The sequence below is a fragment of the Podarcis cretensis genome (assembly GCF_951804945.1).
Source record: "Podarcis cretensis genome assembly, chromosome: 15".
In the NCBI taxonomy this organism is placed as follows: Eukaryota; Metazoa; Chordata; class Lepidosauria; order Squamata; family Lacertidae; genus Podarcis; species Podarcis cretensis.
Genome location: NC_137185.1, coordinates 2,248,363 through 2,264,211, shown reverse-complemented (window position 1 = coordinate 2,264,211; position 15,849 = coordinate 2,248,363). Strand labels below are relative to the sequence as shown.

Sequence of the window (15,849 nt, the reverse complement as noted above, 5' to 3'; positions counted from 1 at the left end):
GTGAGCAAGCTTAAATGTTTGATATTATTATTATGTACTTCAAAATTTCTAAAATCTACAGTTGGGCAATACCTTTATTAGGATGAACCAAAATGTCCACAGGAGTGGCAAGCTTTCGGTTTTGCCAACAAACTTTTGTTTCATCTGACAACAAAGATAATATGCTTCTTGCTTCACAAATACTGCTTTTACCTTATGAAAATTTATTGAAACATGAGTAATTGATTTTAAGATTTATGGGTTCCATGCCTAATATGCCTAATACTCTGCCTAGTTTTTGACCTCACAGTGAGGTTTACAACGAAACAAGAACCTGAACCCAGGACCAACACAACACTGTCCATTCCGGTATACAAATTCATTTGTATGTGCATTGATGTGCCTTTCAGGTAGTCCATAGTCTCATCTGTTGCTTAACCTTTAAAGATGCATCATGTAGACATATACAAACATCTCCAACCCTCTTTTTTTATTAGAAAAAGCTATTTGTATTAGTGCAGAATTGCTGGTGAACGAATTCTGAGCTGACAAAGACCTTTTGGTATCAATATTTTGCTAAGGACACTGTTCCCAGGAACATCATTGCAAAGTGCTTGAAATGTCACCCCCCCCCCCTGGCCCCCTGCAGATATTCACTTGCTGTTGTTCAAGCATCAGATAATCAGAGGAATCACAAATTGTAATAACACTGTAATCAATTTATCAGGCAACGTTAAAAGCAACCTATAATCTCAAATTACAGAATATTAGGTAGATATGCCATTGTTTTTTGTCGGCTAAAGAACGGAGAGAAAACTTTTAATTTCCCCAAATTTTATTAAAAAAAGATTCTGCTGAAAGATAAATTATTGCAAAGATGGAATCTTGCATCAGAACACTGAAAAGTGTTGTCACCTCAGGCTCTAGCCAATGGAAAAGCTCTTAGTTGCCTTAAAATGAGAGCGTAGGTGTGCTTCCCCTTGGGAACAAGTGAAACACAAACTGTCCCTTCATCATGTCAAGCTTAAAATGACTTCTAAAAAGCCACTTCAGAAAGAAGAGCTTTGCTAAATACACAATTTAATTTTGAAGCTCTTTTCTCCTTCTGCCTGCTGCTCTTTTTAATCATTGGTGAATTGTGTAAACTTGAAAGAGGTACAAGCTGTAATTTCCCTTCCCTCTAATCCCCCCTTCTGCTGTCAGAATTAAATGGAAGTTGGGAGCAATCCACCTGGCCCCTGAAGGTCACTTTATTCCACCTATTGCATCAGAACATTTACCTCTGAACATTTTTAAGGCTCTTATCTAGCTTGACAAAGAAGTGTACTGGTAATTTCACATCCAAAAGCACATGGACACACTCGACAAGCACCAACTATGAATAAAAGGGGGTTTTAAAAATTCTCTAAATGCTTTTTTTTTTAAATCACAAAACAATTTTAAACTAAAGGAATGGCAAAAGTGTAGTTTGTGTTTGCCGAAATCTGAGATGACCTAAGCGACCGAGACAGGGTGGGAGTGATGAGAGCTGTAGATGATGTTGCCATGCTCTGACGATGCTGAAGTTTCTTTGCCAGCTCTATTAATGATAGGCAGGTGTTCACCCAGTTGTAGAGATACTCAATTGGAGCTGAGCGAAACTTCCACACAGCTTTTCTGTGTGCACCTAATTGAAATTAAAAAAAATCACAACATGCTAGTTGGCTTACATATTCCAGGTCTACCATTGCACGATTCAGCAAATATGTCTGGTGTCATGTGCTATCCCTTTGTGCAAATCCTCACTAAAATTAATCATTGGTGTACCCATAGCTTTATGACCTTGATGCTTCACTTGACTGATTTCCACTTTTGACTGTGACCTCATGCGCTCCTTCCAGTTCTGCTCTTCAGGACCTTGTGGGAAGGAATGATTCCTGGGACTTGCTGGTGCATGCACAAAACCTTGTGTACGAACATTTAGATCCCATTTAGTGAGTTTCTCATCAACAACTACCAGGAATGAACATTATGGTGGATTGTTGAGTTGTTGGTTGGGGCTCTCGCATGGATTATGGTTGCTAACAGCATTATGCATTAAGGTCTGTATAGTTGGGATGCAGTCTCAAAATGAGTTTTCCTTAAAAGTGGTTAGAGTTTGCAAGCTATGGCACTCCTAATTTACAGCTGCATCATGACTTGAGTCGGTATGCCCACCAGCAGGTGGAAAAGCCAGAATGGGAGAAAAGCATGGCTTTGGTTCTTAAATCGAAAATATAGTGAATGTTTTCAGTCACATTTTAAGTTCAGAACAAAGCTGTATGAACAAAAGGTAGAATGAAATCTGAATCCAAAGCATAATTTTAAAGCACATTTGAAGCACATCCAATCCCCTCAAAGAATTATGGGCACTGTAGATTGGTAAGGGTTGCTGGGAACCCCGTGAGGGGTAAACTATGATGCTCAGAATTCTTTGAGGGAGGAAATATGCTTCAAATGTGCTTTGGAAATACAGTGTATATACCCATCTCAATTGTACCAGGGAAGAGCAAGCCTTGAATACAGAGAGCCATGAATACAGTATACAGTGGCTTTTGTGTGAACTAGGAATTAAGTTTTAAGTTTCCCTTTCTGTTCTGTGCAGCCTGCACATAGTTTCCCTTCTGTTTTTTTTTTGCTACTCTGTTGTCCCAACTAGGCACAGCTAGCTTACAGAATTAACTGCTACAAGATGAGGTCACTACAGCCATTAACTTTGATAGTTTTCAAACTCATGGAAGATAAGACTACCATTGGAAACTAGTCATGATGGCAGTGCTCTCTACTGTCATAGGCTTGCCATTTGTCCAGAATTTCCTGGACATAGCTGGTATTGTCCTCGTAAACAGCATCCAGACAGAAAATGCTGAAATGTTCGGGAATATCCAGATGTACGGCAGCCCATGTCGGCAGTGTTGATTATCACAATTTTTTTTTAGCTCAACAATTTTTGATGTTCACTTTTTGAAATAAGGCAACCCTATACTGAACAGCAGTGGGAGAGAACTATGATCCCCATGTCCTGTTTGTAGATGTCCTATAGGTGTCCTTTTGCCCAGGGTGGGAAATCGGATGTTGGACTATATAGACCTTTGACTTCATCCAGCAGAGTTCTTATGTCAATCCCATCAGGCAGTTCCACAATTATGTAAAATATAATACACTTACCATGGAGGCAATTGTACAGAGTCTCTGGTCGTACCTCCACATAGGCAGCAGTTGGATCAAAGTAGCAAATGTTTTCAATAAGTTCTCCATCAATTTTCTGTAGTGCAAGTAACATAAATGTTAGAAGGTTTATGAGAAAAACATGAAGAGTAGCTGGGAAATCTGGGCTTCATGCTTTTTCAGGATTCTCACCTCTATGCAACAATTCCAGTCCTCAACCTCCTGCGTACCAGCCCACTGGGGGTACAAAATCAGCAGTGCACACTTAAGTATTGTATGCACTAGGCTGGGTGGCTTCTCAAAGCACCTTATTTCACTGAAGGAAGAGAAAGGGTCGAGATTCCAGATGCAATTCTGTAACTCCTGCAGCATGAATCGGTAGAAGAGGACTCCCCCACGCCTCCAGTCCCCCACATACTCTGCCTCTGGAATGACAAGCCAACATTTGAATAATTAGCCTTTAAGTAAAGGGGGCAGGGAGGGGTAGCTGCCCCCCCCATCAATAAAAATCAATAGAAATACATAGCTAACTGAGGTTCTGCCCCCCCCCCCAACAAAAGGCCTGCCCCTCCTAACAAAAATCCTGGCTACACCCCGTTTAAGGCTATAGAAACACTGGGAGCTGCTTTATACCAAGTTGGACCATTGGTATAATTTAGCTCAGTGTTTTCTGCACTTACTGGCAACAGCTGTCCCAAGTTTCTCTCGCCCTACCTGGAGATACTGTTGGGGATTAAACCTGGGATTTTCTGCATGCAAAGCAGACACTATACCACTGAGCTGTGTAGAGGCACAGATCTGTTTAGATTGTGGCCTTATATGACTTCAGACCATACCCTGGGGGGGAAAGCGAAGCATCTCCAGCGCAAACTGCCAATCTACATAGATGCTCTGAGTACCTAGGGAACCATTCCTATAGGAACTTTGAATCATTTTATGTTACTTTAAATTCTGCTTGGAATATATATAAGAAGAACACACTTGCACTGTCCACAGACTTGCCGTTTTTAACTTGTTGGCTCACAATGGATACAGTACCCTGATGCAAAATTAAAACAGCTCTACAGTTGCACACTCTTGCTTTGAGATTGTAAAACATGTTTCAAGGCTTGATTCCATTTATCAGCTCCAGAATCTTTGGGTTAAGATGTTGTAAAGTTAAAAAAAACAAAAAACTAGGGTCCTAAGCATGTGCATAGTACATTTTCCTCACCATTAAGAAACCACAGCTTGTCTCCATGCATCTGAAATTAGCAAATAGGACTTCCAGGTCTCAGAGGATGAAATTTTCTGGTAGCCCTACCTCTCTTTTTAGAAATTAACTAAAGCAAATTTTGTTACTGGTGGTGCTGGAAGTTTTATTCCAATAATCTTAACCCCACAGTTTCAACCAGCAATATAGCCAAGTCTGTCCGACTTCCTGTCCCTGCTCCCATTTTCTTTGAATATGCTCTGGAGACAATCTTGACCCTTGCTGACTACCACCAGCACCAGTAGAATTTTTCTGCTATCTAAGGTGCACAATACCCAAGACGTAGAACGGATCTTTCTCTCCAGAATCCTCTTTCAGGATCTCACAAACGGCAGCCTGTATTGTCCTCAGCATCTTCTGCAGGTCTCTGTGCTCACAGGTTGGTAGCTTTTGGCGGCTTCCAAGGTTGAGGTCAAACACTGCAATGGCCTGGCCCATCTGATTCCTCAGAGGAACTGCGATACGATGTTCTTCAAACACAAACGTGGTAACCACCACTGAACAGTCTATGCACTTGAACAGGTAATCTCTAAAACAAAAGAGATGACCAATGATAATATCACAGACTCTACATCATTGTGTCTGCTCCTGCATCAATTGCTATATGAAGCCATGAGGACATAAGAAGAGCATTGCTGGATCAGGCCAAAGGCCCACGTAGTCCAACATCCTTTGCTCTCAGTGACCAAACAGATACTGAACTCGAGTGTAACAGCCCAGTCCACACTTGTGATTTATGAAAGCTGGTATCTTGCCTCTGACACAGGAGGCAGAACATAGCCACTGTGGCTAGTAGCCAAGGATAGCCTTATCCTCCATTAATTTGTCTAATCTTCTTTTAAGCCATCAAAGTTAGTGACAGTCATTACATCTCAAAGCAAATTCCACAGTGTGAATAAATACTTTATTTTGTCTGTCCTAAATCTTAGAAGCTTAAGCTTCATTTGATGCCCCCAGTGGTTTCTAGTATTATGAGAGGGATAAAAATCACTCCTGCGTTACTTCCCCAACAAGCAGGTTCATTGGGTGACCCGACTGAGGTCCTGGACTTTGTTTTTTTTAAAAAAAATAATAATTATTTATTAAGATTTTAAAGGTTACAGAAAAAAAAAGAATAATAAGAAATAAAAAGAGAACAATCAAAAATGAAGAAAAAAGAAAAAAACAATACACATCATCAAAAAACTGAAAAAAGATAAGAGGAAAAAAAATAAAAAAACAAATCAAACCTTTAACTCACTTACTTACATTCACTTATTTCCTTGACTTCCTCACGCCTCCCATTTTTGTATTCTAATTCAATTAGATATTCCAGCAAATCCTTCCATCTTTGTTTTAATCCCAATAATTTATCTTAGCATACTATAATTCCCCTCTTTATATTCTAATTCATATAAATATTTCAACAAATCCTTCATCTTATTTTTATCCTTGTATCTTATCTTAGGTAAAGGTAAAGGTACCCCTGCCCGTACGGGCCAGTCTTGACAGACTCTGGGGTTGTGCGCCCATCTCACTTAAGAGGCCAGGGGCCAGCGCTGTCCGGAGACACTTCCGGGTCACGTGGCCAGCGTGACATCGCTGCTCTGGCGAGCCAGAGCCGCACACGGAAACGCCGTTTACCTTCCCGCTGGTAAGCGGTCCCTATTTATCTACTTGCACCCGGAGGTGCTTTCGAACTGCTAGGTTGGCAGGCGCTGGGACCGAGCAGCGGGAGCGCACCCCGCCGCAGGGATTCTAACCGCCGACCTTTCGATCGGCAAGTCCTAGGCGCTGAGGCTTTAACCCACAGCGCCACCTGCGTCCCAGAGATATATATCTTATCTTATTATACTATAATTTTCCATTCTTTCTTTCACCAAATAACCATCCACTTTTACTTTATCCAATCTTAACTCTCATCCAAACCTATATATCTGTACTTATCTGAGGTCCTGGACTTTGAGGGACAAAAACTTTCTTCCCACCATGCATAATTTTATACACGTTTATCATGTCCCCCTTTCACTCATCTTTTTTCTAAATTAAAAAGTCTCAAATGTTGCTGTCAGGGAACTGACATCGGAGCAAGAGGCGGAGGCAGGGCTCCAGAGCGATGCTGGAGAGGGAACCAGCAGGGGGGAAGGAATTCAGCGTAACATCAGTAGAGAAGAGGGGGAGTTGGAGGAATTGGAGGCAGGTCTCAGAGACCCTTCACTAGAAACCAGTGGAGAGAGCCCTGGCACGCCCCTGCCTTCCCCTTACTTGCGCAGACGAGTTCCACGCAGGGAAAGTAGGAGGAGACTTGGCGTCAAACAGCTTTTATGCTGGAAAAGGTTCAAGAGACGCCCACTGACGGATTCTGCAAGTGACTAACAGGTCACGGAGGACGAGCTGCCAGCCTGAGCATGGTTGGTCTAGCGATCTAACTAATCTGAAAGCCATTTACGCACAAGTAATCCCCTACAACCATTACCGTTGCAATCTTTGCTCATAGGGTAGTTGCTCCAACCCCCTTGATCATTTTGGTTGCCGTTTTCTGAACATTTCCCAGCTCTACAATATCCTTTGCTCCAGCCAACCTGCTGTTGTAGAAGCTGTTTGACACAAACCTAAAGTAAATGTTGAGCATACAAAGCTTGTTGTATGGTACTTTCTGCCTTGTGATCTAGCAAGGATGGCAGATGAGCACTCTTGGGATGTGTTCATGCTCCTGTTTCCTCTGAATCCAATGTGCTGTTTCAGGAAGTGGCATACACACACAAAGTTAGCCACAATACATATTGTTGGCATCAGTTTGTCTCAGGAGACAATGGAGGAGTGTAGTGTGGCTGTAGAGACCAATATGGGAGAGACATGTCACATGTTTAATGAAATACTGCATTTTGATGTGTTTTTCACCAAACCAGCTTCAATCCAAATGGGGGGGGGGTGACATTGCTGTATGGTGATGTGTACATAGCCCTAGAGTACCCACTGTAACTTCCTCTCCCACCAGTGGCGTAGCGTGGGTTGTCAGCATCCGGGGCAAGGCAAGTAATTTGCGCCCCCTAACCCGTGGATTTTAGCGCTGCGAGTGCGAGCGACCCCCCCAGCTGTTGCGCCCGGTGCGGCCGGGCCCCCCTGCACCCCCCACGCTGCACCACTGTCTCCCACCATGGTACAATCTGCAGTGAGACTTGGCCAGCTGCACTAGGCTGCAAGATAAGAACAATTTCCTTTGTAGAATTTAACAAAAAGCAGGGGACTCCAAAGGCATGCAGACAACTATTTGGCTAAGTTCAACCCCTTTGGAAAGCTGCATTGAACAGATAAGCCTGTGGAGTTGTGGCTAAGAGTATTTGATAAGAACTGAAGTAACAATGTGGTTTACTTTGGAAGATGAGTATGTTGCCTCTCGAGAAAGCCAGGCAAGTGTTCTTAGCTGCCAAACCACAACTTCATTACTCCAAAGGAGACTATTGAAGTCCATGCAACCCAACAGCAACCCCAAATACTAAGCCCAGGATGTGGAAGCGAGTGCCATGAAATGGGCTGATTTTTGGCACGGTAACCAGTGGGGGAGCCATGGACAAAGAAGCACAATTTCCCTCAAACCAGTAATCAAATGGAGACAGAGCCCCATGTTCATACAGTTTCATCTGACAACACCCACAACAAGGGCCTCAAGCATGCTTTGGCACCCAGATTGCAACCAGTATGTTTATAATGTCGCAGGAACCTCCCCCAATCATTCAGTTTGTACAAACTTCACACACACACACTCTCACACACTACATATGCTACGCTTCTGTTATAAATTCATAAAAAATCAACCATACATCGGATCTGCACTGTTCCACTTTTATTTTACTCCATGAAGGAAGGACTACAAAATGGGGAAGGTTTGATACAGGCCAGCCATAATCCCTTGAGCATACCAACACATACACAGGTGGCCCTGCCCAGTTGCTATGCCAATCCTGATGGTCCTAGACAGAAGACCATCAAGATCACAAAGAACTTGCATATGGGAGTGGATTCAGCACAGACTGGACAATGATCAGCTCTTCCCTCTGGAGGCAGGAAACTGCCAGCTCCCCTTTGTCACCTGGAAAGTACTCATGGGGAGGGGGGAAAGGAGGAACCAGCCAGGTGACAAGATACTCAGGTTACCACCACAACTCCTCCCTCAAACGCTCCTTTCTGTGATGTAGTTGTGATGTAGTCTTAGGGGTGTAGTTTGGGGGATTAGTAACTAATAAAAGTTGGGTCTTCTTTTGTTCTGGGCTTCCATTTTGCTTAATCTTGTTGTGGGTGGGAGTCCTGTTGCGACAGTATTCAATAAAGGCCAAGCCTACAGGCTGCTATTTTGCTCCAAGTTATCCTGGTTGGTGTCTTTGTTTTTGTCCAAGGGAGCCCTCGGATTTTTCCGTTAACAATAAGCAGACAACAATCCAGATTCTCCAAACAAAACGTATACTGTGCTTTTCACCAATGTTATCAGGGACCAGAAGTTAGAGGTGGGGACTCTGGAGCTGAAAGGGAAGGGAGTACAGGGCCAGGCCCAGAGGTGCTGCTACCAGAAGAATATGTGGGGCCAGTGTCCCCTCCCCAGCACAAATCAAGGATGTGGTACTGCCATCTTCTGATTCAGAGGTTTCCACTGCGGAAGACCCTAGACGACCTGAGCCTCCCCTTCTTCGTCGCAGTAGGAAACTGCTGGGAAAAGGCTACATTTTGCAGCTCTGGTGGTGCCAACCATCAGGCTGCACCTGCTGCTATTACTATACAAAAGGGCTCAGTTTCAGCTTGTTCCTTCAGAGTTTTGTGCTTCCCAGAGTCTGGCGCCTGAACCTTGTTTTCTCTTACATCCTGGCTGCACCTCACCTCACAGCAAGGCAGGCAAAATAGAGTGGCTGGGGAGGGAATGCTTACACTTCCATGTGTGCTGCATTCATGAGGCAATCATACATGTGCCTCTGTGTGGCTGGAAACATTTGAAGAACCCACCACATGGTGGCTAATCACATCATTAATGTAACATATAATTAGGCCCTTTATATTGTAAATCATTTTGAGCTGCCATGGCAAAAAAAAGGGACCAATACATTTAAAATAATGATGATAATAAAGCTCACCTGAATATGTTATCTCTTCTTCTGACCACAGGACCTGGAGGGAGATGGACCTCCAGCGGCTCATTCTGATCTGCAGTCATTACTTTACGCAAGGTATAGTCATGCATCTTGAAAAGAGAAAGTGCAAAGAGCTTGCCAGGTGGGAAACACCTCAAGAATAGATGTGTAAATATTTGGGAGGGGAGAAAGACTAAAAAATTATGAGGGACAAAACAGATTATTGGCCAGTGAATCATATGAAGCTAACTTTGCCAGGTCAGACTGTTTGCTCACCTAGCCCAGTACTGTGCACTCTGATTGGCAGCAGCTCTCCAGGGTCCCAAGCAGAAATGCCAGGGGTGGAACCTGGAGCTTTCTGCATACATACAAATAGGGGTAAGGGAGTCTGTCGATTTTGGTTTCTCTCAGTTTCTCATTTTCCCCATCTTCAGTTCTCTACATTTCCACATCAGCTTGCATTTAAAAAAGAGTTTATGAAAATTCATCAGTATTTACCATACTTCTCCATGTATATGACTAGGATTTTTAATTTAAAAAAAAGTGAAAAACTGTGGGTCATCTTATACACGGGGAAATCTTCCCTCTATTTTCTTAAATTGGAGTCCTAAAAATAGGGGGCATCTTAAACATTTGGGCATCCTATACACTGAAAAATATGGTAAATACAAATTTATCCTAATACACATATTTTCTATGCGATTTTGCTTAATGTACTCGTTTTTGCAAAGCATCCCCCCCTAATATAATGCATTTGTGTATGCTATTTTCATTAATATAGACATTTTTATGTACAGTTTGCATATTCATTCTTGTACACATCACTTAGCTGGAAAGCTGCATTGCAAAATTAAGAGGAGTGAGAATTTCAAATGATGGCTGCTTTTCGGTTTTGCATTGTTTCAAAAAGTGCAAACTGGGTAGGTTTGTGTTTAAATGCTAACTGAATGCTAGTGTTTGAACAGAGCAGAACCAGATTTAGTTTGTTCATAAGAAAATGTTTCACTGAAACTGGGGTGGAAGAACAATAAACTGCCTCTCACGGAAGCCAGGGCCACAGGTTCTAGTCTAACATGCTACAGCACACATTGCTTAAGTGAGAATGGCCAAAGGCTCACCACCTGCTAAGTTGTGAGAGCATTTGCTAAGTGTTCCAAAATGCTGAGCCCTTATGCCAGCCTTGGATACTATCAATGAAGGGGTTCTTTTGGGCTCAGCTTGTCTTTGGGATATGTGGCTACTACAAACCCCGGAGGCTGGGCGTGATAGAAGTTGTAGTCTAGAATATCTGGAGGGCACCAGGTTGCTGCCAAAAGCGTGATACCATCTTGATATCAAAGGATGCCTCTTGCATAGTAAGAATTTAATCTTCAGTCCCTTGAAGAAGAGTTAAGTAATGCATCAGCTCCACCTGCTGATAGCCTAAGGACTAACCACAGAAGACCTTTGCATCAACTTTACATTGGTTTGTTTTTTTTTGCACAAAGCCTTTGGTAGGACCATCAGACACAATGGAGATGTTTCTTGTACTTCTTTTCAAGACTTTTATTTAAAAGTTTTCAGGAGAAGTGTATATTGCATGACTCCAAGCTGCATTTCATAATGCAAAGAGGAGCAACAACAGTCAAGATGATATCTGAAGAAGTCTGCATGCACACGAAAGCTCATACCAATAACAAACTTAGTTGCTCTCTAAGGTGCTACTGGAAGGAATTTTTTTATTTTGTTTCGACTATGGCAGACCAACATGGCTACCTACCTGTAGTCAAGATGAAGTTCCTCTTGTCAGGAACCTTGGAGTCTAGCAACAGATGGGAGTATAACCAATTAACAACCCCAGTCTGCAGTTCACTGTATTAAACCCAACTCCACCCATGAGATAAGAAGCTGGTGCTGATGGTGTAATCTACATCCAGTGTGGCACCACAGTGACGTACCCTGCATTTTTAAAAGCCACAGAATGGGAAAGATGACGTTTACTTTCTGATTTGTTTTCTTGGTCTCTGTTCTTGGGAAGTCTACCACCTTGGATATTCTGTATGCTGAAGAGAAGACCCGAGGTGATAAACATGTAGAGACAGGGTGTGGAACAGACTTGGAAGGCTTCGTATGCCTAATACAGCACAGGCAGAAATTTAGCAGGTGAAGCTTTTTCCTAATGTGAAGATCAATGCCACAGGACCTGGGGTGGGTGTGGATTTTATCTGCTAAATGGCTGCCTGTCAAGTAATTGTTAGAGGCACCAGAGCCCACCACAGCCCTCTGGTGGTGTATAGGGGTAAGGTTGAGATTGTACCATTTGTTTAAAAAACGGTTCAGGAAGGGCTGTAACTTAGTGATGAAGCATCTGTTTCCCTGGAGAAGGTCCCAGTTATAATTTCCAGCATCTCCACATAGACCTGGGAATGTCTCAAGCCCTGGAGAGCCGCTGCCAGTCAGTGTAGTTAATGCTGAGATAGATGGACCAATGGTCTGAATCAGGATGAAGCAGCTCCCTATTTTCCTAAAAGAAAAAGACTGGGAAAAAAATATGAATAGAAAAGTCCCACCCCCTTTTTGTGCTTTTCCTAAGTGCTCCACATACTTTATCTCAGTCCTCTTTGCAATTGCTAGCATATTACCCTGTCCTCGCCAGGCTCCATGAAGTATGTAGTGATGGTTTGAAGGTGCGACACACGGGTGAAGAGCCATCCCAGAGCTGTGATGATGACCTGCATGATACTTTCCTTGGTGCGGATGTGGTGGTAGGCTATGCTGAACGTGTTTGCAATCCCCTAGAGGATGAACACATGTGACAATTTGTTTGAAAACAATGTAAAATTTTAAAGCAGGAACGTTATCAAACTAAGCATATCAAAGGGGCTTTTGAAGCAGAGGAATCCTATAGGCAACGCCACTGCAATCACATACTCCAGTGGAACGAACAATGTCCACAGAATCCAGCCAGGCCCTCCCGCAGTGGCTGTGGCTGTCCCTTTAAATCCCCTTGCAGCCTCCCTGCTGCCCTCACCTGATAGAAACGGATTTCGTGGGGCACAAAAATGGTTTTCTCGTTCTTGTCCTGGAGAGTGTCCATACCAAGAACACCAAAGACTCTTCTTCGGATATCCTCAAGCGGCAGCACCAAGAAGGAGCCCTTCCTCTCTTCCACGGGGCGATCCTGGTTCCAGAAGTGGATGTTTCCATGCAGCTGAACTCTGGGGACATGGATTGGCTTGTCGTCTAGTGCTGCTGCAAAGCTAAGAGAAAAAAGTGAACAGAAAAGAGGAAGAGGAGAAGCTTCCAGGAGTCAAGTGCCTAGGTAGAAAACATCATAGCAGCAGGCATGGACAGGAACACTCCCAACATTCTCATCTCAGGAAAGAGCAATTTGTTAGGGGAAATGGGTCTCGTCAGAAGAGGTCATAAGAAACCCATCACTGAGAGTGCAAAATCCATTGCCTTCATATTTCCCACGTAATGAAGAGTAAATTTACACCTTCATTTTGCTGCTGTGGCACTTCCTTACTCTTGCTTGAGTCCCTTGCTTAACCTCGAGATGAAAATGAATCTTGTTTCTGTTTGTAGTTCTTCTTCTTCTGGGAAGTTTACCCAGCATGGTTGAACGCGTCTACCTTGACCCCCAGGTTGATTTCTTGTGTATTTTGCATGAGAACATGGGATAGGTTGATTTGTCAGTTTTGGTTTCTCTCCATTTCTATTTTTTCCCCCAGTCTTAAATTCAGTTCTCCACACTTCCACATCAGTTTGCAATTTTTTAATATAAAAAAGGCCTCATGAAAACTCATCTCCTAGTATACACATGTTTGTATCCAATGTTGCCTAATATGTACAAGTTTGCAATCAATTTCCCCTAATATAGTGCATTGTGTATGTTACTTTTACTAATATATGCATTTTTATGCACACTTTACCATAGTACAGGTATATATATACATGTTTCACACTTTCATTGCAAAATGCAGAGAAGTGCACATTTCAAACCATGGCTGCATTTCAGGTCTTGTGTTGCTTTGGAAACTCCAAACTAGGTAGGTATGTATCTGCTCTTTTCTATGTGATGCAGTTCTTCAAGTATTTCAACAGCACTATTATAATCTACCTCAGTTTTCTCCAGGCCAAACTCCAAACCTTTGAATGTGAACCAGCCCCTGTCCCTAAGGATGACTCACAATTGGCATTAAATAATTTTGCTCCACTTTATCATTTATGATTTTTGAGGGAGACTTGGGAGGGAGGAGTTTTTTTGCTCTCTGGTATCTTTTCTGTTCTCAAGAGGTGATGTTTCTATACTCACAGTATAAAGCGCAATGAGACACTTTCCTCTTGCCTACAGAGGGTTAATGCTGTTTCTGTTATGCAACCCTCTGTTCTGACAATAGGTGCTGCTATTTGTCTCTTAAAGAATTTGTGATTGTTTCCTAACTTTCAATTAGAGATCCTACATGTTAAAATGCAGAACCAAAAATGCATGCTATGCTAAACACAGAAATATAATCACCTACACTTTCCCACACTTAAGCCTAATTTTACTTCAGAAGCAAATGATCACCCAAGAAAAGGAAACAGCTTTGTGGGTGTTTTTCTTACCTGACTCCTTCCATATCCATGAAAAGTGATTGGTTTAGGACATATGGAGCATCATCCTCTGTGCATGCTACATAGTGTAGGAGAACATCTCCTCGCTCTGGGGAAACCAAGTTATATTCCAAAAGGGCGATATAAGCACTGATCTTCTTGGTGTCTCCATGGGCATCTGTGTCCTGCAGATGAAAGGCAGATGCCCCAGCCAGTCATCTTTATACCCATGCCCCATGCTCCTGGCTAGCCCTCATGGCTACATGGAACTCATTCTGTTTCTCCCCAAGTCTGCATGCTTATTCATTTGGAACCATTTCATAGGCATGCAAGTCCCACTGCTTTTTGTGGGATTCATCATACAATTGCAGAGTTGGAAGGGATCCTGGGGGTCATCTAGTTCAGCCCCTGCACTACAGGAATCTCAATGGATCATACATGACAGATGGCCATCCAACCTGTGCTTAAAAACCTGTATGTGCAAGTTGAGGTTCTGACAACATGTCAGCAGGTGAATGACACTGGGGACTATCCCACAATTTAATAGAATTGCTAAGAAGGTCAAAACCTAACCTCTTGTAACAAGCCAATCATATCGAGTCCTGCCCTCTGGGGCAACAGGGAATATGTATGTGCTCTTTTCTATGTGACACAGTTCTTCAAGTATTTCAACAGCACTATTATAATCTACCTCAGTTTTCTCCAGGCCAAACATAGTCCACTTCCTTCAGACTTCTTTTCACAAGACTTACTGTCCAAATGTCCATCTTTATTGCCCTCCTCTGTTTGTGTTTTGTCTACATCCTTCTTAGAACGGCTGACCCCATAACTGGGCACAGAACTCCAGTTGTTTGAATACAATAATGTGTCTTCGCTGCTAAGAGGAATCACAGGAGCATGAATCTGTCTCAGTACCTGAGTTTGCCCCGTACATAATGCCATTGCTGGTTCAGACCAAGGTTTACCTAGCCCAGCACTCTGCCAGTATTTTGCCAGAAGTCGACTGCATCTCTTTGTTTCTCTCCATCATTTGGTTATATAAGCCCAGTGATAGCTACCATTTTGCTACCATTTGGTCCTTGATTCAACTGCCCTCCATCAATGCAGCTAATCTTCCCCGAAATGGAAAACCTCAAAACACATTGGCCTTTCCATATAGGGAAAGACTGTGGCAGAAACACTCACCCGACAAAGAACCTTGAATAGGACATCATACACCGGTTTGATGCACCCGCCATTAGTCATGGCTGTGTGCTCCATCTTGAGCAGCCACTTCCTCCGCGCGCTGCCGCGCAATCGCTCTGTGTGGGTTCGCTCCACCGCCATCATGAGAAACTCCACGATGTTATCCAGCAGTTCGTCTTCGTCGCCGGTGAGCTCAGAGACAACCAGCTCCATGTAGGTTTGGAAGTCTTTTTGGGATAACTTCACAATCCCGCTGGGATGCCACTGGGGTATGGGGAGCTGCAGCTTGGCTGTGCAGGTAGCAAAAAACAATGGCAGGATCAGGCAGGACCACAAGCAGTCCCACATGCCCACCTTTCCCCATGTCGATTCTTCACACCAGTGCCCTTCAGATGTCAAGAAGGAACAGATCCAATAATTTTTAACAGTAGGCAGGTGCTTGCTCTCCTTTGTTTTTTGCTTCGTTATGAAAAGTGTGTACCCCACCCTTCAGCCATGTGTTCAGGATGGTGACTACAACAGTGGCAACCTACATCTTGTGGCCATCATTCCTTCCCCCCAAACTTGGATCAC

General features: G+C 43.2%; 1 protein-coding gene and 1 long non-coding RNA gene across 5 annotated transcripts in view; both read right to left on the bottom strand.

The window, feature by feature from the left end:
• Nucleotides 1-796: 796 nt before the first annotated feature.
• Nucleotides 797-15,849, bottom strand: part of EFCAB5 (EF-hand calcium binding domain 5) — a 45,066-nt gene continuing 30,013 nt past the window's right edge. For all 4 annotated transcript variants that reach the window (XM_079955406.1, XM_079955404.1, XM_079955407.1 and 1 more), the window contains 9 exons: nucleotides 15,277-15,566; nucleotides 14,104-14,276; nucleotides 12,524-12,752; nucleotides 12,135-12,287; nucleotides 9,517-9,623; nucleotides 4,693-4,946; nucleotides 3,358-3,590; nucleotides 3,166-3,262; nucleotides 797-1,645 (listed from right to left, as the gene is read on the bottom strand). In XM_079955406.1, the coding sequence (XP_079811532.1) occupies nucleotides 1,419-1,645; nucleotides 3,166-3,262; nucleotides 3,358-3,590; nucleotides 4,693-4,946; nucleotides 9,517-9,623; nucleotides 12,135-12,287; nucleotides 12,524-12,752; nucleotides 14,104-14,276; nucleotides 15,277-15,566 (1,763 nt within the window). In that variant the 3' untranslated portion in view covers nucleotides 797-1,418. The remainder of the gene's footprint in view (nucleotides 1,646-3,165; nucleotides 3,263-3,357; nucleotides 3,591-4,692; nucleotides 4,947-9,516; nucleotides 9,624-12,134; nucleotides 12,288-12,523; nucleotides 12,753-14,103; nucleotides 14,277-15,276; nucleotides 15,567-15,849) is intronic.
• On the bottom strand, nucleotides 6,372-7,653 carry LOC307204352. The gene is made up of 3 exons (XR_013833627.1): nucleotides 7,540-7,653; nucleotides 6,867-7,378; nucleotides 6,372-6,450 (listed from the first exon to the last, which is right to left on the bottom strand). It is a non-coding gene; the product is annotated as an uncharacterized lncRNA (long non-coding RNA).